Source organism: Mobula birostris, chromosome 7 (genome assembly GCF_030028105.1).
Source record: "Mobula birostris isolate sMobBir1 chromosome 7, sMobBir1.hap1, whole genome shotgun sequence".
NCBI classification, from domain to species: Eukaryota; Metazoa; Chordata; class Chondrichthyes; order Myliobatiformes; family Myliobatidae; genus Mobula; species Mobula birostris.
Genome location: NC_092376.1, coordinates 166644742 through 166671831, shown reverse-complemented (window position 1 = coordinate 166671831; position 27090 = coordinate 166644742). Strand labels below are relative to the sequence as shown.

At 41.9% G+C, this 27090-nt stretch overlaps 1 protein-coding gene across 1 annotated transcript; it reads right to left on the bottom strand.

Annotated features, from left to right (window-relative positions):
• Positions 1–10607: 10607 nt before the first annotated feature.
• Positions 10608–22905, bottom strand: LOC140200875 (ganglioside GM2 activator-like). Its single transcript, XM_072264513.1, has 5 exons — positions 22847–22905; positions 18303–18452; positions 12715–12837; positions 11555–11743; positions 10608–10683 (listed from the first exon to the last, which is right to left on the bottom strand). Exons 1-4 carry the CDS (start codon positions 22853–22855, stop codon positions 11591–11593), a joined length of 435 nt encoding a protein of 144 aa, XP_072120614.1. The 5' UTR covers positions 22856–22905; the 3' UTR covers positions 10608–10683; positions 11555–11590.
• Between the last annotated feature and the right edge of the window lie 4185 nt (positions 22906–27090).

Sequence of the window (27090 nt, the reverse complement as noted above, 5' to 3'; positions counted from 1 at the left end):
ACAGAGAGTACACAGTCCTGAGGGGCACCTGTGTTCAGGGTCCGAGGTGCAGAGATGAGGGAGCCCACTCTTACCACCTGCTGGCGATCTGACAGGAAGTCCAGGATCCGGCAACACAAGGCACAGTGAAGGCTGAGGTATCTGAGCTTCTTGTCGACCCTGGAGGGAATTATGGTGTTGAAAGCTGAACTGTAGTCCAAGAACAGCATTCTCACATAAGCATCCTTCTTCTCCAGATGTGTAAGAACAATGTGTAGAGCTGCGGCTATTGAGTCATCTGTCGATCGGTTGTGTCGGTAGGCGAATTGTAAGGTGTCCAGTGTGGGTGGTAGCAGGCTGCGGATGTAGTCTTTGACCAGCCTCTCAAAGCACTTGCTTATTATTGAGGAGAGTGTGACAAGGTGCCAGACATTAAGACATGTTACCCTGGTCTTAATGATAGTAATGTCATTAACTTGTTAGACTGCATTGACATTTTCATTTCCTTAGGAAACTTCTATAACATTTTAGAAATCATCAGTAAAGAATATAGAAGTAGCTTCCTCAATTATCTTATTAGAAATTAAAACAGATTTGTTTATGACAGAAATAGTTCATGCATTTGCAAAACACACAAAATGCTGTAGGAACTCAGCAGGTCAGGAAGCATCTATGGAGAGGAATAATCAGTTGATGCTTCCGAGCGGGAAAGGAAGGGGTGGAGTACATGCTGGCTGGTAGTAGGTAAAAGCAGGTGAGGGGGAACGTGGCTGGGAGGTGAAATGGGGATGAAGTAATAAGCTGGGAAGTGATAGGTTGAAACGGTAAATGGCCGAAGAAGAAGGAAACTGCTCGGAGAAGACAGTAGACCACTGAAGAAATGAAAGGATGAGGGGCACTGAAGAAGGATGGCAATGAGCAGATGAGGAGAAGAGAGGAGCAAAAATGGGGAATGGAAAAAGAGAGAAGTGGCAGAGTGGAGAAATTTCCAGAAGGTAGATAAGTTGATGTTCATGCTATCAGGTTGGAGGCTACCCAGACGGAATAAAAAGTGTTGCTCCCACATCATGGTGTGCCTCATTATGTTTGTAGAGGCCATGAACAAACATGTTGAAATGGGAGTGGGAGTCAAATTGAAATGGCTAGCCACTGTGTGGCTGATGTATAGAACATGCTCAATGAAATAGACCCCATTCTACATCGGGCCTCACGATGTAGGGGAGGCTGCACCAGGGGCACTGCATTCAGTAGATGACCCTGACAGGATTATACTATTTACTGCTAATGTCTATTTTCTCCTCTTAGTCAGAAACCAATTTTTGGCACAAATGTGAAACAAACACTCAAATAGTTCAGATCACTGTGGCTGCCGAGGAGGCTATGGACAAACCAGTTAGAATGGGAATAGGAATGAAATTGAAATCGGTGGTGACCGGAGAAGCCAAGCATTCGTGGCTGACAAAGCAAAGGTGCTCAATGAAGCGGTCCCTCAATCTCATGGTCTCACAATGTAGAGGAGGCTGCACCAGGAGCACTGCACTCAGTACATGACCCTGACAGGCTTGTACCATTTATTTCTAATGTCTGTTTCTCTTCTTAGAACAGAGAAACTGTAAGGGCAAAAAGACCCAAATGGGAGTTATCTACAGGCCCCCAAACAGTAGCCTGGATATAGGGTGCAAGTTAAATCAAGAGTTAAAATTGGCATGTCGCAAAGGTAATACTACGGTTGTTATGGGGGATTTCAACATGTGGGTAGACTGGGAAAATCAGGTTGGTACTGGACCTCAAGAAAGGGAATTTGTGGAGAGCCTCAGAGATGGATTCTTAGAGCAGCTTGTATTAGACCCTACCAGGGAGAAGGCAATTCTAGATTTAGTGTTGTGGAATGAGCCCAATTTGATAAAGGAACTTGAGGTAAAGGAGCCATTAGAAGGTAGTGACCATAATATGATAAGTTTTAATCTACAATTTGAAAGGGAGAAAGGAAAATCGGAAGTGTCAGTATTACAGTTGAACAAAGGGGACTATGGACCCATGAGGGAGGAGCTGGCCAAAGTTGACTGGAAAGATACCCTGGCAGGGATGACAGTGGAACAACAATGGCAGGTATTTCTGGGAATAATACAGAAGGTGCAGGATCAGTTCATTCCAAAGAAGAAGAAAGATTCTAAGGGGAGTAAGGGGCGACCGTGGATGACAAAGGAAGTCAAGGACAGTATAAAAATAAAAGAGAGGAAGTATAACATAGTAAGGATGATCAGGAAGCCAGAGGATTGGGAGACTTTTAAGGAGCAACAGAAGATAACTAAAAAGGCAATATGGGGGGAAAAGATGAGGTATGAAGGTAAGCTAGCCAAGAATATAAAGGAAGATAGTAAAAGCTTCTTTAGGTATGTGAAGAGGAAAAAATTAGTTAAGACCAAAGTTGGGCCCTTGAAGACAGAGAGGGGTGAAATTATTACGGAGAACAAAGAAATGGCAGACGAGCTAAACAGGTACTTTGGATCTGTCTTCACTAGGGAAGACACAAACAATCTCCCAGATGTAATAGTGGCCGGAGGACCTAGGGTAATGGAGGAACTGAAGGAAATTCACATTAGGCAGAAAATGGTGTTGGATAGACTGATGGGACTGAAGGCTGATAAATCCCCAGGGCCTGATGGTCTGCATTCCAGGGTACTTAAGGAGATGGCTCTAGAAATCGTGGATGCATTGGTAATCATTTTCCAATGTTCTATAGATTCAGGATCAGTTCCTGCGGGTTGGAGGGTAGCTAATGATCTCCCACTTTTTAAGAAAGGAAGGAGGGAGAAAACAGGCAATTATAGACCAGTTAGTCTGACATCAGTGGTGGGGAAGATGCTGGAGTCAATTATAAAAGATGAAATAGTGGCATATTTGGATAGCAGTAACAGGATCGGTCCAAGTCAGCATGGATTTACGAAGGGGAAATCATGCTTGACTAATCTTCTGGAATTTTTTGAGGATATCGCTATGAAAATGGACAGGGGAAAGCCAGTGGATGTAGTGTACCTGGACTTTCAGAAAGGCTTTGATAAGGTCCCACATAGGAGGTTAGTGGGCAAAATTAGAGCACATGGCATTGGGGGTAGATTACTGACATGGATAGAAAATTGGTTAGCAGACAGGAAACAAAGAGTAGGGATTAACAGGTCCTTCTCAGAATGGCTGGCCATGAGTAGTAGGGTACCGTAAGGCTCGATGCTGGGACCGCAGCTATTTACAATATATATTAATGATTTAGATGAAGGGATTAAAAGTAACATTAGCAAATTTGCCCATGACACAAAGCTGGGTGGCAGTGTGAAATGTGAGGAGGATGTTATGAGAATGCAGGGTGACTTGAACAGGTTGGGTGAGTGGGCAGATGCATGGCAAATGCAGTTTAATGTGGATAAATGTGAGGTCATCCACTTTTGTGGCAAGAACAGGAAGGCAGATTACTATCTGAATGGTGTCAAGTTAGGAAAAGGGGAAGTACAACGAGATCTGGGTGTCCTTGTTCATCAGTCACTGAAAGTAAGCATACAGGTATGGTAGACAGTGAAGAAAGCTAATGGCATGTTGGCCTTCATAACAAGGGGAGCTGAGTATAGGAGCAAAGAGGTCCTTCTGCAGTTGTACAAGGCCTTGGTGAGACCCCACCTGGAGTATTGTGTGCAGTTTTGGTCTCCAAATTTGAGGAAGGACATTCTTGCTTTGGAGGGAGTGCAGCGTAGGTTCACTGAGTTAATTCCAGGGATGGTGGGAATATCATATGTTGAAATATTGGAGCAACTGGGCTTGTATACACTGGAATTTAGAAGGATGAGAGGGGATCTGATTGAAACATATAAGATTATTAAAGGATTGGACACGCTAGAGGCAGGAATCATGTTCCCGATGTTGGGGGAGTCCAGAACCAGAGGCCACAGTTTAAGGATAAGGAGTAGACTATTAAGAAAGGAGACGACGAAAAACTTTTTCACACAGAGGATTGCGGTTCTGTGGAATGCTCTGCCTCAGAAGGCAGTGGAGGCCAATTCTCTGGATTCTTTCAAGAAAGAGTTAGATAGAGCTCTTAAAGATAGCGGAGTCAAGGGGAGAAAGCAGGAACAGCCGTGTGTATGATCAGCCATGATCACAGTGACTTCTCCTGCTACTGTTGTCTATTGCCTTAGTCAGAAACACGTTTTTAGCACAAATGCAAAGCAAGCACTCAAATAGTTCAGATCAACTCTACCACAGTTGAACCTGATGTTGCGCCCTCAAAAGGAAAACTCACTCTTGAATGGAGCTGCAAAGCAGGAAACTGGATCAAGGGATTGAAGGTAGGTGAGTATTAAACCCCATCCATTCTGCAGGTTTGTCTTCTGCTTTCACATTGTGCTGATTTTTATACCTTCTGCTGTTGTTTATTCCACCAGTGGAATCTCAATTTCAAGCAAATAATTATCCCTGGATTTTTTTTTTTTGGTGCCTTAAGATTATGATTTAACATGGACACCAATAAGTTGTGCAAAGTAAGAAACTTTTACACTGGGAAATTTGGACCTGTAACCTGTATGCTGTGGGGATGCTTCACTACAGCAGGCCCTGGAAGGCTTGTGAAGGTAGAGGATAAAATGAATGCAGTAAAATACAGGGAATTCCTGCAGGAAAACCTGATATTGTCTGCAAAAGAACAGTGACTTTGGAGATTTGTTTTTCATTGTTACCCTCTACAATAACCCCAAGCATAAAGCCAAAACTGCACAGGAATGGCTTAAAAACAACAAAGTTAATGTCCTGGAGTGGCCAAGTCAGAGTCCAGAACCCAACCTAATTTTGAATTTGTGGCTGAACTTGAAAAGGGCTGTTCACTCACGATTCCTAGACAATCTGACAGAGCTTGAGCAGTTTTGTAAAGACAAATGGGGAAAAATTGCCCAGCCCAGACATGCAAAGCTGATAGAGACCTATCCACACAAACTCAAGCAGTAATTGGTGCCAAAGGTGAATCTACTAAATTCTGACTTGAAGGGGGTGAGTAATTATGCAATCAATTATTTTATCTTTAATAATTGTAATAAATTTAGACCAATTTGGAGAAATTTGTTTTCACTTTGACACGAAAGAGTCTTTTCTATTGTTCACCGTCAAAAAAAACAAGTTAAATCCACAATGATTCAATGTTGTAAAAGAATGTCAGGCTGGATTGCCTGGAACTGTACCATGAGTTTCCGAGAAGTGTCGTTCAGGGTCTTGAATTACATATGTGTTGTCATGCGTGACTCTGTTTTTTGTACTTGTTATTTTGAATGTGTTGTGAATGTTTTGCACCTTGGCTCCAGCAGCACACTGTCCCATTTGGCTGTACCTATGTGTCATTAAATAATAATTAAACGTGATCTGACCTGATCTCTCGTGGTTCCAGCATGCAAGTGCTTGTCACAGAGAAAGTACGGCAGTGCCTCTGCTTTCTGAGAACTAACTTTGTGAGGATTTGGCTTTCATCTAAAACTTCGACAAACTTCTCTAGGTGTGTGGTGGAGAGTATATTGGTTACATCACCGACTGGTATGGAAACACCAATTCTCTTGTATGGAAAGGCCATCATAGTCCATCAGGGGTAAAACCTTCACCAGCATTAAGCACATCTACGTGGAGCATTATCACAGGACAGCAGCATTCATCATCAAGGATGGCCACCAGGGCTTCATGGACCCCTCTGTTAGTGGTAAGGGTCCATGGCATAAAATAGGTGGGGGACCCCTGATCTCCAAGATCCAGACCATGCTCTCTTCCCACTGCTTCCATCAGGAAGAAAGCGAAGGAGCCTCAGGACCCACTCCACAAGGTTCAGGAACAGTTTCTACCCCTCAACCATCAGGCTCTTGAACCACAAGTGATAACTTCACTCAACTTCAGTTGCCCCTTCTTGCCTGCTAGAAAATGAATCTCAAGGTTGTATATGATGGCATATATGTAATTTGATAATAAATTGACTTTGAACTTTGAAAATCCTTTTCAATAGGTGACTTGTCTTAAACCCACTGCTACTCGACTGGCATTAAGACCAAAAGATTTAGGCCACTCAGCCCGTCAAGTATGCGCCACCATCCATCATGGCTGATTTATTATCTCTCGTGACCACATTCCTGCCTTCTCATTGTAACTTCTGATGCCTTCACTGATCAAGAATGAATGACTTCTACAGATTCACCACAGTCTGACGAAGGAAATTTCACATCATCTCTGTTCTAAGGGGACGTCCTTGTATTCTGAGGTTGCACCCCTTGCTCCTAGCTCCTCATTGTTTGGATCACGAGCAATGTTTTTTATCCCCCAATGGAGTGAGTATATTCTAAACAGTTAAATTTGGAATGAAATAGGTGGGTCAGAACGAAAGGATGCAAATCGAGAAATGAGCAAAATGAAGAGGTAATGCAAATAATGTATCTGTCTAAAGTGGGAAAATAATGTGACACAATGGAGAGAACAAAGTGACAAGAAATCAAACCTGGATGATGAACCATATCTGCTGCCAACTTTGCACAGCTTGTGCAAAGAGTTAAATAATTAAAGGTATTCAGAAAATCAAATTTTCCCATTCCCTGTGGTGTACAACTGGTTGTTGACAAATCATAAACATGAGAAATTCTGCAGATACCTCCAGAATTTTATATGTGTTGCTTTGGATGTTGAGAAATATAGTCCACAGTATTGGATTTTCAACACATGTTAAGTGATCTAACTATTTAGCTGAAATTTCCCCGTGTTGAAGGCATTTGAGATAGTTGTTGCCCATTCACAATGCAGATGCCAGTGTTAAATTACAAGGAACAATTGTATTGTATTTGATAGTTCCTTGAGTTTTAATTCAGCAATACACTCAGTGGCCACTTTATTAGGTACATCTATCTGTATACCTGCTCGTTAATGCAAATATTTAATCAGCATGCCGACATAATCAAGAGGTCAGTTATTGTTCAGACCATATATCAGAATGGAGACTGGGTGTCACTGAGTGTATGACTATATTTGCAACCAGAAAAGGTTCAGAGTGAGTGCAGCACACAAGGAAACCCAGGCACAATAGTGGCAATACTTCATTAGGAGTTTGAGCAGGGTTTGTTATGTCCCCAAAGGCTCTATCTAATTTCTACAGATGTACTATGGAGAGCATTCTGACTGGTTGTATCACCACCTGGTCTGGAGGCTCCAATGAACTACAGAGAATCAGGATTATTATCACCGGCATGTGATGTGAAATTTGTCAACTTAGCAGCAGTAGTTCAATGCAATGCATAATCTGGCAGAGAGGGAGAGAGACAAAAAATAATAAATAAAGTAAAACATAGTAAATAAACAAGTAAATCAATGCAGAGGGTTGTAGACCCAGCAGCTCCATCATGGGCTCAACCTTCCCCATCACTGAGGACATCTTTAAAATGTGGTATGTCAGGAAGATAGCATCCATCATTCCCCCTCTTCTCCCTCTTTCTCCCTCCCTTTCTTTCTCCCTAGGCCTCCTGTCCCATGATCCTCTCATATCCCTTTTGCCAATCACCTGTCCAGCTCTTGGCTCCATCTCTCCCCCTCCTGTCTTCTCCTACCATTTCGGATCTCCCCCTCCCCCTTCCACTTTCAAATCTCTTACTAGCTCTTCTTTCAGTTAGTCCTGATGAAGGGTCTTGGCCCGAAACGTCAACTGTACCTCTTCCTAGAGATGCTGCCTGGCCTGCTGCATTCAGCAGCAACTTTTATGTGTGTTGCTTGAAATTCCAGCATCTGCAGATTTCCTCGTGCATCCATCATTAAACATGTCGCAATCCAGAACATGTCCTCTTCCCATCAGGGAGGAGGGTCAAGAACCTCAGGATCCCACTCAACAATTTAGCAACAGCTTTTCCCCTCTCCCATCAAAGTTATGATCATTTCATGAAAACTGCTGTATATGGCTATTTTTATTTTGCCCTATTTATTTTAATTTATAGTAGTTTTACGTGTTGCATGAAAGTTACATTATTCTTTTCATAAATTAAAGTATTGACTAGAGGAGTTGGGATGTTTTGTTGAAGTTGTATAAGATGCTGATGAGACTAAATTTGGAGTATTTGAGCAGTTCTGGTCGCCTATCTATAGAAAGTTGTCAGAAAGATTGAAAGAGCATAGAGAAAAATCACCAGAATGTTGCTGGAACCTGAGAACCTGAGTTACAGGAAAACATTGAACAGGTTAAGAGTTTATTCTCCTTAGTTTAAAAGAATGAGGGAAAATTAATAGGGGTATACAAAAAATTATAAGGTAAATGTAATAGATAGGGTAAATGTAATCAAACTATTTCCATTGATGTTGGGTGAAACTAGAACTAGAGGTCATAGTTCATGTGTGAAGAGTGAAATATTTGAGTGGAACTTGAGGGGGAGCTTCTTCACTCAGATATGTGTGAGTGTGGAATAAGCTGCCAGAGGAAATAGTGGATGTGGGTTCAATTTCAACAGTTAAGAGAGGTTTAGATGAGTACATGGACATGAGTGATGTGGAAGGTTATGGACAGGTGTAAGTCAATTGAACAAAACAGAATAACATTTCAGCAGAGACTAGATGGGCTGAAGGGTCTGTTTCTGTGCTGTAGTGTTCTATGACTATGACTCTGTCCCTCAAAGTTGCAGCACAAGTTGAAAGGGTGGTAAGAAGGCATATACCATTTTGGCCTTCATTGGTTTGGAGATTGAGTTCAAGAGCAGCAAGATAACATTTCTGTTATACAAAACTCTTGTTAGATTGTACTTGGATTATTGTGTTCAGTTCTGTTATACCAATACTTAGGTCAGGAGGCTGATTACGGATTACAGCTCCACGTTTAACGCAATCATTCCTACAGTTCTAATTGAAAAGCTCCAAAACCTGGACCTTTATATTTCTATCTTCAGGTGGGTCATCGACCTCCTCATCTGTGCAGATCAGGAATAACATGTCCACTTTGCTGACAATCAACACTGGCACACCTCAGGGATGTGTGCTTAGCCCACTGCTCTACACCCTCTACAGTCATGATTGTTTGGCTAGGCAGAGCTCAAATGGCATATATAAGTTTGCTGAGGACACAATTATTACTGGCAGAATTTCAGATGGTGTCGAGAAGGCGTACAGGAGCAAGGTACATCAGCTAGTTGAGTGGAGTCACAGCAACAACGTTGCACTCAATGTCAGTCAGACCAAAAAACTGATTGTGGACTTGAGGGAACACACACCAGTCCTCATGGAGGGATCAGAAGTGGAAAGAGTGAGCATTTTCAACTTTCTGGGTATCAACATCTCTAAGGATCTGTCCTGAGCTCAACATATTGATGCAATTTCAAAGCAGGCATGACAGCAGATATATTTCATGAGGAGTTTGAGGAGATTTGGTATGTCACCAAAGAAACTTACGAACTACTACAGATGTACCATGGAGAGCATTCCAACTGGTTGTAATACCATTTGAATGGTGGAGTGGGGGGGGGGGGAGGAGAGGGGCTGGGTGCTAATCCACAGGATCGAATGGAGCTACAGAAAGTTGTGGACTCAGTGAGCTTCATCATGGGCATGAGCCTCCGTAGCAACCAGGTCACCTTCAAAGGCGATGCCTTAAAAAGGCAACATCCATCATTAAGGACCTTCATCACTCAGAATGTGCCCTCTTCTGATAGCTACCATCAGGAAAGAGGTACACAGATTGATGACACACACTCAACGATTCGGGAACAGCTTCTTTCCCTCTGTCAGCTGATTTCTGAACACATGAACACTACCTCACTACTTTACAATTTCTATTTTTGTGCTCTTACTTAATTTAACCATTTAACGTCTTTATACTTACCTTAGTATATTTTTTCCTCTTATTATGTCTTGCATTGTACTGCTGCCGCAAAGACAACAAATTTCACGACATATACCGGTGATATTAAACCTGATTCTGACTCTGATTGGACTTGAATTCCCACAAAATGTAATGGAATTATGTACACATCAAGAAATAAACTCTTGAAATTTCATTTGGAATCAAGGATATCCACCAGTGTTTACTGTTCATTTTTACACCTCAACTGTGGATATGTTAAAAGGGGAAGACAGATCTTTACTTGACCAGCAATGCTACATTCCAGATCAGCAATGCCCACCTGACTGGTATCATGCCCTCCTTTAGTATAATCAACTACAGAAATTCCAAACAGAATTAGGCCCAGGATAAACAATGCATCATCATTCTTGGCCTCAAGTATCTCCATGGTCTCACCTCTCTGCCTAATTCTGCTCCTATGTCTTATAGTCTTAAAGTCTCTTTATACATGGTATAAAATCTCAACCTTGACACCCAGTTTAGTTATTTTGGTTTAAATCTGTACATCAAATTGCTCGCCCTGTTTTGAACAACTTAATAATGTGCAAAATTCTTGAAAAACAATGCTGCTCGACAGCTAAATGAGCTGACTGTAATATAAAGTCACACTCTTTGTACATGTGCAGAGAAATACAAGTAAAAAAAAGACAACAGATTTTCTTTGTTTCATTCCAGCTTTGTGTGTAATTGATTCAATTCTTTAATTTTTATAATTTTTGTCTCTCAGATTCTTTAATTATTAATTAAATGACAGAGCTCTGATTTTTGGTTCATGAGTTATGAATACCGACGGAGAATTTCTATGACTTGATCTGCCATAAAACAGGAGTTATCTGTAATGAAGAGAAATGTCATGGTTAGAATGCTTCCACTTTAAAAATAACATGGGTGCAATGATGAAAAGAATTACATTCAATGTACCTTTGTGTTTTCACAAGAAACATACGTTCATTAAAATGTTAACCAAAATATATCTGAATGCAGAAAATATCGGTGAACTCAAACAGATTTTGAGAAAGTTGCAGCAAGATCCAAAAGAATTCTAAACTAGTTATAGATTTGTCTGAGGAGATTTCCAGGAAGGTTAGTGAAGGAAAGACCATGGATATTGTCTACATGAACTTTAGCAATTTGTATAAGACATTGGCATGGCCTAATTTGGAGTACTGTGTGATGCTCTGGTCACTTTACTGCAGATAACATATCAATAAGATTGAAAGAATAGAGAGAAAATTTACAAGGTTACTGAAGGCACTTGAGGAACTAAGTTATAGGGAAAAGCTGGAGAGGTTAGGATTGTATTCCCTGGGGTGTCTGAGAATGAGGGGAGATTTCACAGGATAAATGCAAGTAGGCTTTTTTCTCTGAGGTTTAGTGAGACTAGATCTAGAGGTCATAGGCGAGGGTGAAAGGTGAAATGCTTATGGGGACATGAGGGGAAATGTTTTCACTCAGATTGCGATGAGAGTGTGGAAAAAGCTGTTGGTGAAAGTTATGAATATCAGCTTGTTTGCAGCTTTTTAGAGAGGATTGGATATCTACATGGATGGGAGAAGTATGGACGGCTATGTCCCAGATGTGTGTTGAATGTGCATGGACTAGATGGGCCAAAGTGCCTGTTTCTTTGCTCTATTAGTCCATGACTCCAGACTGAGAACACAGCCTGTTAACGATAATAATCTGGAAAAGAAGACAATATTGTACCTGAATGTTGACTTTCTTTGTTGCCTCATGTGAACATTAATATATCCTAAAGAAGACTTGAGTACACCCAACACGTCTACCATCATCAGCAAACAGTAAAAATTTTGCAGAGTAATCACCAGCATTGAAAAGGGAATTTCTTGCGGCATTTTTCAAATCAAAAGACTTCTTTGAATAAATTGTAGTATTCTGAAATACAAAAGTTTAGTTTTAGGTTAAATTAATATTTGACTTTGCCAAGACATTACTGAACAAGACAAATTTCACAACCCAATAAATCACAGCCATTTTCTGATTTATTTTTGTTGTTTTCTTTTTGGATTCAAACAATTATTATAATACAATATTTGTGATTCTGAGGGGCATAAACAAAACATATATTGTAATCATTCAACAATAACATTCACTTACTTAGTTACTATGTAGAACAGTGAAATTACTATTTGAGAAATTGGGGTAATATCTATAAATGACAAGAAAAGCTTACATTTTAAACCATTTTCAGAATTTCTAGGTTTTCTTTCCTTCACAGATAAACAGATCCCTTAGAAAATTGTAATAACAAGAGATTCTGCAGATGCTGGAAGTCTTCAGTAACACACATAAAATGCTGGAGGAACTCAGTAAGTCAGGCAGCATCTATGGAGGGATTAAACAGTAAGTGTAATATGATCTCACCAATCACCTGCCAGATTGTGCTCCTTCCCCTCAGCCCACTTTCTTATTCTGTCTTCTGTCTGCTTTCTTTTCAGTCTTGGTGATGGTTCGCAGCCAAAAAATATCAACTGTTTATTCCCCCACCCCATTGATGCTGCCCAACTTGCTGATTCCTCCAGCATTTAAGTCTGTTTTTAGAAAAATAAATGTGTTTGGAGTGCAATAGATTTGAGATCCCAGTGACCCCTGCTGGTTGGTTTTTGCATTGATTTGTTTTATTTCTCTGTAATTTGAATTTGCAAACATGAATATTATTCGGTCTACATTTAACAAATAAACTTTCATAAGGGCAGTCTCCATCAGAATGGATGTCATTTCTGAACAGACAAATGTGGGTATCAAGAGCATATATTATAATCACCCAACAATTTGTTCTGTATCGACAATGAACTGTATATATCCAAATGTACAAAGAACAGAGTTGCAGGAAATATCAAACTTACAGGGGCGATAGAACAAGATGGATCCAGACCCAAGAAGTCACAAAATGTCATCTCACAGTTGAAATGTTCAGGGCAGAGAACTTTACTCCAAAATATAATCCGCCTCATAAATTGCACTTGAACCTAAGGCAATTAATAATGCAAAAGGAATTATTATTTCCTTGAAGTGAAGGATTTATGTGACTGAAAACAAAGGTGAGTTCAAGATTTGGAACTTGTAATCTTACCTAACCTTCACTGTTCACTATACCATCATAGAACATAGAACATTACAGCAGAGTACTTGAGGTGATCCTTTAATCTACTCCAATTTAACCCTTCCCTCCCACTTAGACATCCGTTGTTCTTTCATCAATGTGGCTATCTATGAGTCCCTTAAATGTCCCTGATGTATCTACCTCTACCAGCACCCATGGTAGCATGTTCCATGCATCCACCACTCTCCGTGTAAAAAGCCTAACTCTGACATCCCCAACCCCCATCTTTTCCCCCAAACATCTTAAAGTTATGCCCCTTCATATTAGCCATTTCTGCTGTGGGAAAAAAAGTCTTTCCAGTCTAATTAATCCTCTTATCATCTTATACATCTCTATCAACTCACCTCTTGATCTCCAGGGCAAGAGCTCAATTAAGGTTTAGGTTAAATATTTTTAAAGGGAGACCAAGCTGATTATTAATGTTATTCTCTTGTCTTGAGGAATGAATATAAATGGTCTGGTTTTCTTGAAATCAATGTTTGTTAAAATAATAAAATTGGCTTGTCATATATTTAACTGATCGTATTTAGCTGTTCAGAACAATTGTATTCTGCCTTTCAAGCTCTATTCCTTATCTTCCTATTTCTTGGACCACTACCATCTGCAATGCAGGAAAATGTTACAGTTTTAGAGTAACGGGAGCTACTGTGGCGAAATGGTTAGCGCGACAGAGTTCACAGGTCACCGTGGCAGCAAAGCATTTAGTATAATGCTATTACAGTTCAGGGTATCGGAGATCAGAGTTATATTCTGACACAGTCAGTCAGGAGTCTCTGTACATCCTTCCCAAAGTACGTGTAGATTTTCTCTGGGTATTTGTTTCCTCACACACTCTGTAGACCTACTGGGGAGGTTAGCTGGTCATTGTAAATTATCCTGTGATTAGGTTAGGGTCAATAGGGGTTGTTGGGAGTTGCTGGGGCAGCATGGTTTAAAAGGATAGAAGTGCCTATTCCACGGTGTACCACTAGAAGCCCAAAACTTTTACACGGCATTGTACTGTAATAAGTTTATGCATTGAAGTAATTTTATGTTTTTCACTGTACTGCTGCCACAAACAGAAACAAATTTAATGAGATATGTGAGTGATAATTCTGATATGGGTCTCTTTTGTGGTCTGAGAGTGAGGTGTGGAATAATCGTTGGGAAAATGGGAAGGCAGTGGGGAGGGAATGGGAAGTTCATTCTGTAATGATCAACAAACCAATTATTTGGAATCAAATGATCTTGCCTGGTGTCTCAGGGCTGGTTGTGTTGGCACCCACACCACCCCCTGCTCCTAGCACAACTTCTCTAGCATGGATCAGAACTTGGAGATATGATGTGGTGGCCATTACAGAGACTTGGATGCTTCAGGGACAGGAATGGTTACTTCAAGTGTCGGGCTTTAGATGTTTCAGAAAGGATGGGGAGGGAGGCAAAAGGCGTTGGGGCGTGGCACTGTTGATCAGAGATAGTGTCAAGGCTGCAGAAAAGGTGGACGCCATGGAGGGATTGTCTATGGAGTCTTTGTGGGTGGAGGTTAGGAACAGGAAGGGGTCAATAACTTTTTTTTTATATAGGCCGCCCAGTAGTAACAGGGATATCGAGGTGCAGATCGGGAAACAGATCCTGGAAAGTTGTCGTGATGGGAGATTTTAATTTCTCAAATATCGATTGGCATTTCCATAGAGCAAGTGGTTTAAATGAGGTGGAGTTTGTTAGGTGTGTTCAGGAAGGTTTCTTGACACAATATGTATATAAGCCTACAAGAGGAGAGGCTGTACTTGATCTGGTATTGGGAAATGAACCTGGTCACGTGCCAGATCTCTCAGTGGGAGAGTATTTTGGAGATAGTGATCATAATTCTGTCTCCTTTACAATAAATAGTATTGGAGAGAGATAGGAACAGACAAGTTAGAAAAGCGTTTAATCAGAGTAAGGGGAATTATGAGGCTATCAGGCAGAAAATTGGAGGCTTAAATTGGAAACAGATTTCTCAGGGAAAAGTTTGGAAGAAATGTGGCAAATATTCAGGGGATATTTGTGTGGACTTCTGTATAGGTACGTTCCAATGAGGCAGGGAAGTTATGGTAGGGTACAGGAACTGTTGTGTACAAAGGCTGTAATAAATCTAGTCAAGAAGAAAAGAAAAGCTTACAAAAGGTTCAGGGAGCTAGCTGATGTTAGAGATCTAGAAGATTATAAGGCTAATAGAAAGGAATTTAAGAAGGAAATTAGGAGAGCCAGAAGGGGCCATGAGAAAGTCTTGGCAGGCAGGATTAAGGAAAACCCCAAGGCATTCTACAAGTATGTGAAGAGCAAGAGGATAAGATGTGAAAGAATAGGACCTATCAAGTGTAGCAGTGGGAAAGTGTGTATGGAACCGGAGGAAATAGCAGCGGTACTTAATGAATACTTTACTTCAGTATTCACTATGGAAAAGGATCTTGGTGATTGTAGTGCTGACTTGCAGCAGACTGAAAAGCTTGAGCATGTAGATATTAAGAAAGAGGATGTGCTGGAGCTTTTGGAAAGCATCAAGTTGGATAAGTCGCCAGGACCAGATGAGATGTACCCCAGGCTACTGTGGGAGGCAAGGGAGGAGATTGCTGAGCCTCTGGTGATGATCTTTGCATCATCAATGGGGACGGGAGAGGTTCCAGAGGACTGGATGGCTGCGGATGTTGTTCCTTTATTCAAGAAAGGGAGTAAAGATAGCCCAGAAGATTGTAGACCAGTGAGTCTTACCTCAGTGATTGGTAAATTGATGGAGAAGATCCTGAGAGACAGAATTTATGAACATTTGGAGAGGTATAATATAATTAGAAGTAGTCAGCATGGCTTTGTCAAGGGTAAGTCGTGCCTTACGAGCATGATTGAATTTTTTGAGGATGTGACTAAACATATTGATGAAGGAAGAGCAGTAGATGTAGTGTATATGGATTTCAGCAAGGTATTTGATAAGGTACCACATACAAGGCTTATTGAGAAAGTAAAGAGGCATGGGATCCAATGGGACATTGCTTTGTGGATCTAGAACTGGCTTGCCCACAGAAGGCAAGGAGTGGTTGTAGACAGATCATATTCTACATGGAGGTCAGTGACCAGTTGTATGCCTCAGGGATCTGTTCTAGGACCCTTACTCTTCGTGATTTTTATAAGTGACCTGGATGAGGAAGTGGAGGGATGGGTTAGTAAGTTTGCTGATGTCACCAAGGTTGGAGGTGTTGTGGATAGTGTGGAGGGCTGTCAGAGGTTACAGTGAGACATTGATAGGATGCAAAACTGGGCTGAGAAGTGGCAGATAGAGTCCAACCCAGATAAGTGTGAAGTGGTTCATTTTGGTAGGTCAAATATGATGGCAGAATATAGTATTAATGGTAAGACTCTTGGCAGTGTGGAGGATCAGAGGGATCTTGGGGTCCGAGTCCATAGGACACTCAAAGCAGCTGCGCAGGTTGACTCTGTGGTTAAGAAGGCATACAGTGTATTGGCCTTCATCAATCATGGAATGGAATTTAGTAGCCGAGAGGTAATGTTGCAGCTATATAGGACCCTGGTCAGACCCCACTTGGAGTACTGTGCTCAGTCCTGGTTGCCTCACTACAGGAAGGATGTGGAAACCATAGAAAGGGTGCAGAGGAGATTTACAAGGATGTTGCCTGAATTGGGGAGCATGCCTTATGAGAACAGATTGAGTGAACTTGGCCTTTTCTCCTTGGAGCGACGGAGGATGAGAGGTGACCTGATAGAGGTGTACAAGATGATGAGAGGCATTGATCATGTGGATAGTCGAGGCTTTTTCCCAGAGCTGAAATGGTTGCCATAAGAGGACACAGGTTTAAGGTGCTGGGGAGTAGGTACAGAGGAGACGTCAGGGGTAAGTTTGTTACTCAGAGAGTGGTGAGTGCATGGAATGGGCTGCCGGCAACGGTGGTGGAGGCGGATACGATAGGGTATTTTAAGAGACTTTAGATAGATTCATGGAGCTTAGGAAAATAGAGGGCTATAGGGAAGCCTAGTAATTTCTAAGGTAGGGACATGTTTGGCACAACTTTTTGGGCCGCAGGGCCTGCATTGTGCTGTAGGTTTTCTATGTTTTCTATGTTTCTATGCTTTCACAGGAAAGTAAAGAAAACAATACACATTCTGAAAAACTGAAGATTAACAAAGACTGACAAATAACCAATGTGCAAAGAAGACAAATTTTGCAAATAATGTTTTTAAAATAAATAATACTGAGAACATAGTTTGTAGAGTCCTTGAAAGTGAGTCTATATGTTGTGGAGTCAGTTTCAGTGTTGAGGTAGGTGAAGTTCTGGTTTTTCATGCAATATTTTTAAGTGAGGAAAAACTGAAGTATGGCAGATTCTGAAACAAAAACACTGGTATTCATGATAATATTTATCAGGTTTGGCAGAAATGGATGAGAGGGAGCAAAGTCAATATTGTAAAATGACAATCTTTCATCAGAACTTCAGGCTGGTTTTCTTAGTTGTCCAGTCTACTCCAAAACCACTTTGCCATGTACAATGTACACACCATATTCATGATATTCATTTTAGTGTGTAGATTGATTGCGTATCCTAAACACAAGGGAGATTGACAAAAGGCATTAAGTGCTGACACAACTCATGAACAAGCAAAACAGTTTCTTTTTTAAACAAAATAATGCAATCCAAAGGCATAGTTACAAGAAAGAAGCATTGTCTGAAATTGGAAGTGGAGTTAAGGTCAAAACAGAAAACAATTGAAAATTTGTAGGCTGCTCCAGCAGATTCTTGGGTGTGTTGGTTGTTAAAACAAATCACACATTTCACTGTATGTTTCAATGTATGTATGATAAATAGTTCTAGATCTAATCTAATATAATCTAATGGTTGAATTTTAAATTGTCAGTGACACTAACGGAACAGGGCTGGTGGCTCGAATAATAAGAAAAGTGCAATGGAGATTGTACTTCCGAGTTTCATAGTCATAATGTACGTGTTGAACATCCCAAAGTCAGAGGTCATAACAGGGAAGGAGGCCACTCATCCCCTTAAGTTCATCCTAGCCCTTTGCGTCAGCTGATCTGGACTTACAGTCTTCCATTTCTCATTGAACCTGCTCCTTTATCCATGGATCTGTTGTTGGATTACAGGTCCTAACTTTCCACTGGAAAAGTTTCTTTCCTTGCACAACTTAGTAATGTTTGATAATTGTTTGCTGAAATTAAGATCATTCAGCCAGCTATCCACTGGTGGAATAAATATTAGTAGAAGTGATAAGAATCAGTGCAAACACAGCTTCACCTATGTGAAAACAGAAGGCAGTCCTGCAGAACGGATAGTGTTAATGCTCACTTACCTTCAATCCCTCGATCTGCCCTTTTGTCTTGCCGCTCCATTCAAGAGTGAGATTTCCAGTTGTGGGCACAACATGTGGTTCAACTGTGATAGAGTCGATCTGAACTATTTGAGTGTCTGCTTCACATGTATGCCAAAAAATGGTTTCTGACTAAGAGGAGAAAATAGACATTAGCAATAAGTGGTACAAGCCTGTCAGGGTCATGTACTGAGTGCAGTGCCCCTGGTTCAGCTGCTCCTACATCGTGAGACCACGAGATTGGGGGACCGCTACATTGAGCACCTTTGCTCCATCAGCTGCAAATGTTTGGTTTCTCAGGTGGCCACCGATTTCAATTCATTCCCATTCCTATTCCAACTGGTTTGTCCATAGCCTCCTCTGCAGCCCCAATGAAGCACACTCAGGCTGTAGGAGCAATACTCAATTTTCTGTCTGGGTAGACTTCAACTTGATGGTATGAACATTAACTTACCTAACTTCCAGTAATTTCTCCTCCCTGCTACTTCTCTCTTTTTCTATTCCCCTCTTCTTCTCACCTGCTCCATCAACTTCCCCTAGTAGCCCTCATCCTTGCCTTTCTTCTGCGGTCCACTTTCCTCTCCAATCAGATTCCTTCTTCTTCAGATCTTTACCTTTGCCACCTATCACCACCCAGCTTCTTACTTCATCCTTACTTGACCACCCACACACCTTCCCCCTATTACCTGTCAGCTTGTACTCCTCCTCTTCTTATTCTGGCCTATTCCCCCTTTCCTTTCCAGTCCTGAAGCATCAACTCATTTTTCCTCTCCATAGATGCTGCCTGACCTGCTGAGTTGCTGTAGCATTTTGTGTGTGTTAGTTCAGCTGGTTGAATGATTTTACAGCATCAACCTTCAACTCAACGTCAGTAAGACCAAGGAATTGAGTGTGGACTTCAGGAAGGGGAAGTCAACTGAACACCCAACAGTTCTTATCAGGAGATTAGAATTGGAAAGGGTAAGCTTTTCCAAGTTCCTGAGCATCAACATCTCTGAGGATCAATCCATCATTTTGATACAATTACAAAGATGGTATGACAGCAGCTACTGTACATTTCATCAGGGTTTTGAGGAGAATTGTTATTTTTCCAAAAATACTCACAAATTTCTGAGATGTAACGTGGAGAACACCATTACTTGTTGCATCACCTTCTGGGGCCGCTGCCCAGGATTGGCAAAAGCTGCAGAAAATTGGAAACTCAGCCAGATCCATAATGGGCACTCGGCTCCCCAGTATCTAGGACACCTTCAGAAGGCGATGCTTCAAAAAAATACAGCCTTCATCATTAAGGTCCCCCATCACCCAGGACATGTCCTCTTCTCATTGTTACCATCAAGGAGGAGGCACAGGAGCCTGAAGACACACACTCAGCGATTCAGGAACAGCTTCTTCTTGATTGCCATTAGATTTCTGAATGGACAATTAATCCATGATTTTTCCCCCTCTTTTTGTTCTGCTTATTTAATTTATTTTTATACTATATATTACTTCACAGTTCAAAGTACATTTTTATCGAAGGATGTATAAATTATACCAACTTGAGATTTGTCTGCTTACAGACAGCCATAAAGCAAGAAACCTGAAAAAAATCGAATTTTTAGAAAAAGACTGGCACCCAATACACAGAGAGAGAGGGGAAAACACACAACTCATCTAAATAGTAAAAGCCATAGACCTGGCAACCAGAACAGCCGAATTCACACAGCAGAGAGAATTGCAGCAAATTTCGCAGGCACAAAGCCACAGCAGCCAGAGCAGACTCACAACCTTAACACCATGGAGAGAGGAGTAAACATCGCGGAGGAGCAAGTGGAATTGGCCTGATCCTCGTCCCCGGTCCCAACACCCTGCCTTATCCCTCTGTCTGTGGCAGCATGTAAATCATTCAAACACTGTTTCTTGACCCTTACTAAGACTGGGACCCCGCCACAGCAATATCCTGCAACCCAGCCTGCGGCCATTCTTGACCCTTCCAAATTGATTTGGTGCTTTGATCGACCCAACCTCGCTCCCAGTTTAGATGGGCAGTCTCAGAAGCTTCTCCGTACCGACTCCCCTACGATTCATTCACTCCCTCTCTGCCTCTGACTCCGACACCGGTATTGCAATCTGTAGTTTTCGTTACTTTGTATTGCAATGCACTTCTGCTGCAAAGCAACAAATTTCATGGTATGTACTGGCGTTATTAAACCTGGTTCTGATTCTGATATCACGTGCAGTTCTGCTCACTACACTACAGGAAGGATAAGATCACACTGGAGAGGACACATTGGAAATACACCAGGATGTTAGCTAGGGCGGAGCATTTAGGATGTGAAATGAGACTGAAGGTGTTAAACCTATTATTCCAAGTGCTAAGAAGATTACAAGGTGACAAAATTGAGGTATACAAGGTTATATGGAAGGTAGATTGCAGGAACCTTTCCCCTTGTCAAAGACAAATAAAAATACATGGCTTAGACATAGCGTAAGTAAAAAGTGATTCAGTAGGCACCTAAGGGGGATCATTGTCATTCAAGTTGGCCAGTGCCTGTAATACTACTAGAGAACGACACGGAGTGAAAATTAGTGACAGCATTTAAGTAATGTCTAGACAAGCACTTGGGGCTCATCTGCCATGTTTGGCAGTTCACTATGAAAAGGCAAGCCTCTGTCACCATGTGGCTATGCCCACTCATCACTTTCAGAGTGAACTGGGAGGACAACTCCTCCCTTTACTCGTCACCCACCTGATACCATCGTTTGACCCCTTGGTTCCTTCATACAAAAATGCCATTCCCTTTTCCCAGTTCCTCCATCTCCGCCGCACCTGCTCCCAGGATGAGGCTTTCCGTTCCAGGACATCTCAAATGTCCTCTTTCTTTAAGGATCGTGGTTTCCCTTCTACGGTGATCAATGATGCCCTCACCCGCATCTCCTCCATTTCCCGCACTTCGGCCCTCACCCCATCTTCCCGCCACCACAACAGGGACAGAGTTCCCATTGTCCTCACCTACCACCCCACCAGGCTCCGGATCCAGCACATTATCCTCCACAATTTCCGCCACCTTCAACAGGGCCCCACCACTAAGCACATCTTTCCCTCTCCACCCCCTCCGCTTTCTGTAGGGATCGATCCCCACGCGACTCACTTATCCACACGTCCATCCCCACGGATCTCCCACCCGGCACTTATCCCTGTAAGCGTAAGTGCTACACTTGTCCCTACACCTCCTCTCTTGCCACCATTCAGGGCCCCAAACAGTCCTTCCAGGTGAGACAACACCTCACTTGCGAATCTGCTGGGGTCATCTATTGCATTCGGTGCTCCCGGTGTGGCCTCCTCTACATCGGTGAAACCCGATGCAGATCGGGGGACCACTTCGTCGAGCACCTCCACTCCGTCCGCCAAAACAGACAGGATCTCCCAGTAGCCACCCACTTCAACTCTGCTTCCCACTCCCATTCAGATATGTCCATACATGGCCTCCTCTACTGCCATGATGAGGCTAAACTCAGGTTGGAGGAGCAACCTCATATACCGTCTAGGTAGTCTCCAGCCCCTTGGTATGAACATAGAATTCTCCAACTTCCGGTAATTCCCTCCCCCTCCCTTCCTCTATCCTTATTTTTCATCACCTCCCTTATAGTTCCGCCTCCTTCTACTATTGTTCTCCTGTCAATCACCTCCCTGCTTCTCCTCCCTCACCCCTTTGTCTTAAAAATTACTGTTTTTCTCGACTACCAGCATTCTTCAAACCCTCCCCAAAGTCCTTCCTTCAGTCCTGACGAAGGGTTTCGGCCCGAAACGTCGACTAATCTTTTCAACTGATGCTGACTGACCTGCTGAGTTCCTCCAGCGCATTGTGAGTGTTCCCTCAGCAGAATGTCTGCTGCTCCAGATTCCAGCATCTACAGTCTGTGTCTCAAACATACTTCAATCTGGCTGTACGTACCATTGTGTACAAAATAACAGAATGCTTTGAAAGTGCACGTGCTCAAAGATAGAAGACAAGAGATTATAAATCTTACAAAATGGACATGTCTTCCTTAAAGTACAGACAGACCGGTGTCACAGAGTCACAGAGTCACAGAGTTGGCTGGGACAGAAAAAGGCACTTGTCTCACACCAAGCCATGCTGCCTGTCTTCCTATCCGTATAGATTGTTGATGGAACAGAATAGAATTTTAAGTCCCCTGTTAGTTATGCCATGGAAGTTTCCTCTCAGGCTGCTCTTTCCATATACGCTGGGAAAGCACTAGATCCTTTTTCTTTCCTTTTCATCTTTCTATATTCATTATGACTGCTTTCAGTTAACCTTCCATATTTCCAAAAGCATTTAGATTTCCTCTTTTCCTTTCATACATGAAAAAGAAAAGACTAATTGTCTTCAAGGAAACAGAAGCTTCCACTAGGGGAAGTGGAACTTTAGGGCTGCAAAGCATCAGCAAGATTTCTCAGCTCTTGTTTTGTAAGAGATAAGTTTCACAACACATTCCATTATTTCCATTAGAATGCAATCTATCTTGAGTTAATTACTTACAATTCTCATCTGGTAGAGCAAACAAAGGGCCAGGAAAACGATACTGAAATGAAGAGCCATCTTCCTTAGACTTCAGAGACTGAAGTGAAGAGCTCCTAAGCTTAGCTTGCTGCCCTGTTTTATGCTCGCGGTCACGGGATGTCACTTTATGTGTGACTAATCATTGCAGTCCTCTGTAACCACATAAAATCCAGTTTACTCAGTGAGTGGTGGAAGTTTAATGCATATAGATTCCCGAGCAGTTTCAAATCTACCAATATAATTTTGTTCAGAGCATTGTTGCAAATTTTTAATTTTGATGTTAATGACAAAGAGTATGACTTCTAATTAAAGTGATCCATGTTCCCTTCGTAGATCTCGTGGAGACTCCTGGCACTCCTCGGATAATTCGCATGTGGATTCAACTCTGCAGCTGAGTTCTTAGAGGAGGACCCAGGAGTCCCATGAAATTTTCTTCATTGGGAAGGATGATTGTACTGAATGTACAAAGGAGAATCAACAGTTTTACTTTTATAGTATTCCACAAGCCACTTCGAAATGTTGCTCACAAAAGCTTGTAAGCTGAAGCTCAGAGAATTAAAGGCAATGATTGACCTTACTAGAAGATTGGCTGTGACAGGGAACAAAAAGTACCTATGGGATCTGGTTACACAAGATAGCAGGATGTTACCAATTTGATTCCAACAAGGAGGGCTGGGAAGCAAAGTTATTCAGCGTGTTTTAATGTGACTTGAAATTAAAATTTGTCTGATTTTGCAATTTTTAATGGAAGCATTAAAATACAAGGAGCTATTAATACAGGCAGTAGCTTTTTTGTAATTTAATGCTGCTGTTTCCATTGTGAATGGGCAAAATCTGGGGCAAATAGAGTCCAATTTCAGACATCCCACCTCTCCCGGAAGTTCGGGGAGTCTCCCGCATATTAATAGCAGCTCCCTGACGCCTGCAAATTATATACAATATCCCGGAAATGAAAGGGGGAGGGAGAGGGAGCGAGAACGAGCATCCTGATTGGTCTCTTTGTGCTAAGTAGACCTATCAGTTTTCTCTGTGGGCAGGCTTTACAGTCGACCTCTGTCTCTCCATCAGTTCAGTTTCGTGTCCTGCACCGCCATGGCAAAGTGTTTCAAGGAAAGAAAATATAAAACGCGCCTCACCCCAGAATACACTAAATTGTACCCCTGCCTAATAGGGGTCAAAAAGAATGACGGTGTTGCTCGCTGCGCTGTTTGCAACAGTGACTTTTCTATTGCCCATGGTGGGTTAGGACTGTAAAAGACATGTTGAGATGAGTTTAACAGTTGTCATTCGTTCATTAGCATAGCTAACGTTATTTAAACTAGCTGGCTAGCTGCTAAGGAGCTACTCTATTGATGTCCTACGTGATGAGGCCAAACTCCCTGTAGATGTGCTTAAAGTTGTAATAGAATTTAAAAAATGACTCCATGATAATATAGAAGTACATACTGTATTTTAATGTCACAGTTTCTGCATATACCCAGTTTACAGATTACAGATTGGTTTACAGATTAGACAAAACCACTAAACAAAGTATTACATAAGACAATATAATAAGGATACACCTTATGCTTTTATTTCTTTTAGGGACCACAACATATTAGGGAGGCTAATCACAGGGAAGGCTGCTCAAGTATGTCACAGTTCTTTTCAGCAGAGCCACATCACAGTACAAGGAAAGCTTGCAAAAGAAATAGAAAAGCTACTTGCATTAGCATTGAGATTGCCAACAAAATACTCAACAAGGAATATATATATACATGTGTGTGTGTGTAAATAGTTTCAATATGTATCAAATAAATTGTAAACACAAAATAATCTGCAGATGCTGGGGTCAAAGCAACACTCACAACACACTGGAGGAACTCAGCAGGTCGGGCAGCATCCATGGAAAAGATTGGTCGACGTTTCGGGCCGGAACCTTTCGTCAGGACTGTAGAGGGAAGGGGCAGAGGCCCTATCAAATTGTTGTGTTCTTTCATAATCAAATGTCCTGTACACATGCGCCCTTGGAGGTCGACGGTGGGGAGGAGGATATGGGGTTGCGGGGGGCAGGGGTGCTACCTCCCTGAAATGGTGGTGTTATCTCCCTGAAATGAGTGTTTGCAAGGTGGGATGTCTGCAACTTTGACCCAGATATGAGCGGTCAGAATATGTTGAGAAACTCGAAGCAGTGGAAGTCAGCAGAGTTCTCTGAACATCAGCCATAAAGCATCTTGTACATGTTGCATATTTAATACTTGAAGAATATTTGTGCGTATATTGGTTGATAAAGCATTCCTGTTCGTTCAAATAAGTAATTATGGGCTACATGTAAAAATCCATTAAATGCATGCGTCATCACGTTTCCATGTGACGTGCACGCTTCATTAAATTTAAGAATAAACTACCCCTATATTTTCGGATCCCATATTTCATTGGAATCAATTTAATGTTTTGAAGTTCCAAAATATAACACTGGCAACAAGGTATTTTAAAAAAGAATCTGAGATGGCTGCTGACCTGATAAAGCAGAGCAAGCTGTTCAAGGTCAGAAAAAATCTTGGCACAGCTCAGCTTGTTGTGAGATGGTCTTCGGAAGGGGAGACATGATGGAGTTTTTTTAAGGCGGTAAATGAAATAATTCAGGGTTCATAAACTCTGTGTACCAGGTGATACTATTGATAAGAAATGGATGGTTACCTTGGAATGATTGACAAGGTTGGTTATTCATTGGGTAGTTGGCTCATGTATACTGAGCTACTGGAACAGTATTTTGAAGAAACGAAATAACCAACGAGAAGTGAGTACCAATTTTGCTAAGTGAATTAGGGTTATAAGCATACATTTTGCTTCAAAGTTTGACTGCTGCAACCAAACCTGTAGATATGAGCAACACACACAAAATGTTGGAGGAACTTAGCAGGTCAGGCAGCATCAATGAAAAAGGAGTAAACAGCTGACGTTTCAGGCTGTGCCCCTTCATCAGGACTGACAAGGAGATGTCTGAATTAAAAGGTGGGGAGGGAAAGAGGCTAGCCGGTAGGAGATAAGTGAAGCTAGGTGGGTGTGAAATGTTAGGGGCTGGAGAAGAGAGAATCTCATAGGACAGGAGAGTGGATTATTGGTGAAAGAGAAGGATGAGGGAGCCCAGGAGGATGAAATGATTAGAAGAAGTAAGAGGTCAGAATGGGAGAAATAGTGGAAAGGTGGGGGGAGTGTGACTTTGTTCACCAGAAGGAGAAATTGATATTCATACCATCAGATGGCGTATAAGATTGCACGGTGGGGTTTAAACAAGAGCTGCAAGGGGATGGGAACCAGAGTGCCAGAACAGTTAGTGGACAGGTTGTGGAGGCAGATGTTGGTAAGACGAGGTTATGAGCCGAAAGATTGAGGATGGTGTGACTAGTGTCCTGAGCTGAGTATATTTCAATGCAAGACGTATCGTAGGAAGAGCAGATGATAGTGCTGAAGATGAGGTAGTTGGTTTACAAGGAGAGGCAGTGTGTAGCGAGAGGAGGCTGTTGATAGGGCAAAATTGCAGAGAACTGGATGAGTTGTAATGTAAAAGGCAGAGAAAATCGAAAAGGGTGAATACAGGACTGAAGGTGTTATATTTGAGTGTGTGCAGCGTACGGAATAAGGTAGATAACTTGCAGCGCACTGGCAGATTGGCATATCGTAGGCTTCACTGAGTCATGGCTGAAAGAAGATTATAGATGGGAGCTTAATATCAAAATAAACACATTGTATCGAAAGGACAGGCAGGAAGACAGAGGGGGTAGTATTGCTCTATTGGTAAAAAATTAAGTCAAATCATTAGATCACAAGATGACGTAGAGTTGGAAGGTGCTGAATTATTGTGGATAGAGCTAAGGAACTGCAAGGGTAAAAAGACCCTGATGGGGGTTGTTTGTAGACTCCCAAACAATAGTAAGGACCTGGTCTACAAATTACAATTGAAGATGGAAAATACATGCCAAAAGTAAGGACCTGGTCTACAAATTACAATCGGAGATGGAAAATGCAACGTTACAACAATAGTCACGGAAGATTTCAATTTTCAGGTAGATTGGGAAAATTAGGTTGGTGCTGGATTCCGGGGGCGGGTGGGGGGGGGGGATCTCTAGAGTGCCTACGAGATGGCTTTTTGGAGCACCTCATAGTTGAGTCCACTAGGGAATCAGCCATTCTGGATTGGGTGTTGTGCAATGAACCAGAAGTGATTAGTCAGTTTAAGGCAA

Excerpts from the sequence above, each read along its gene's own strand:
- LOC140200875 (XM_072264513.1), bottom strand. Across the intron at positions 12,838-18,302 it reads GGCAGATCGAGGGATTGAAG|GTTCAAGTGCAATTTATGAG; the intron begins GTAAGTGAGCAT and ends TAATTGCCTTAG. Across the intron at positions 11,744-12,714 it reads CATCTTGTTCTATCGCCCCT|AATACTACAATTTATTCAAA; the intron begins GTAAGTTTGATA and ends TTTGTATTTCAG.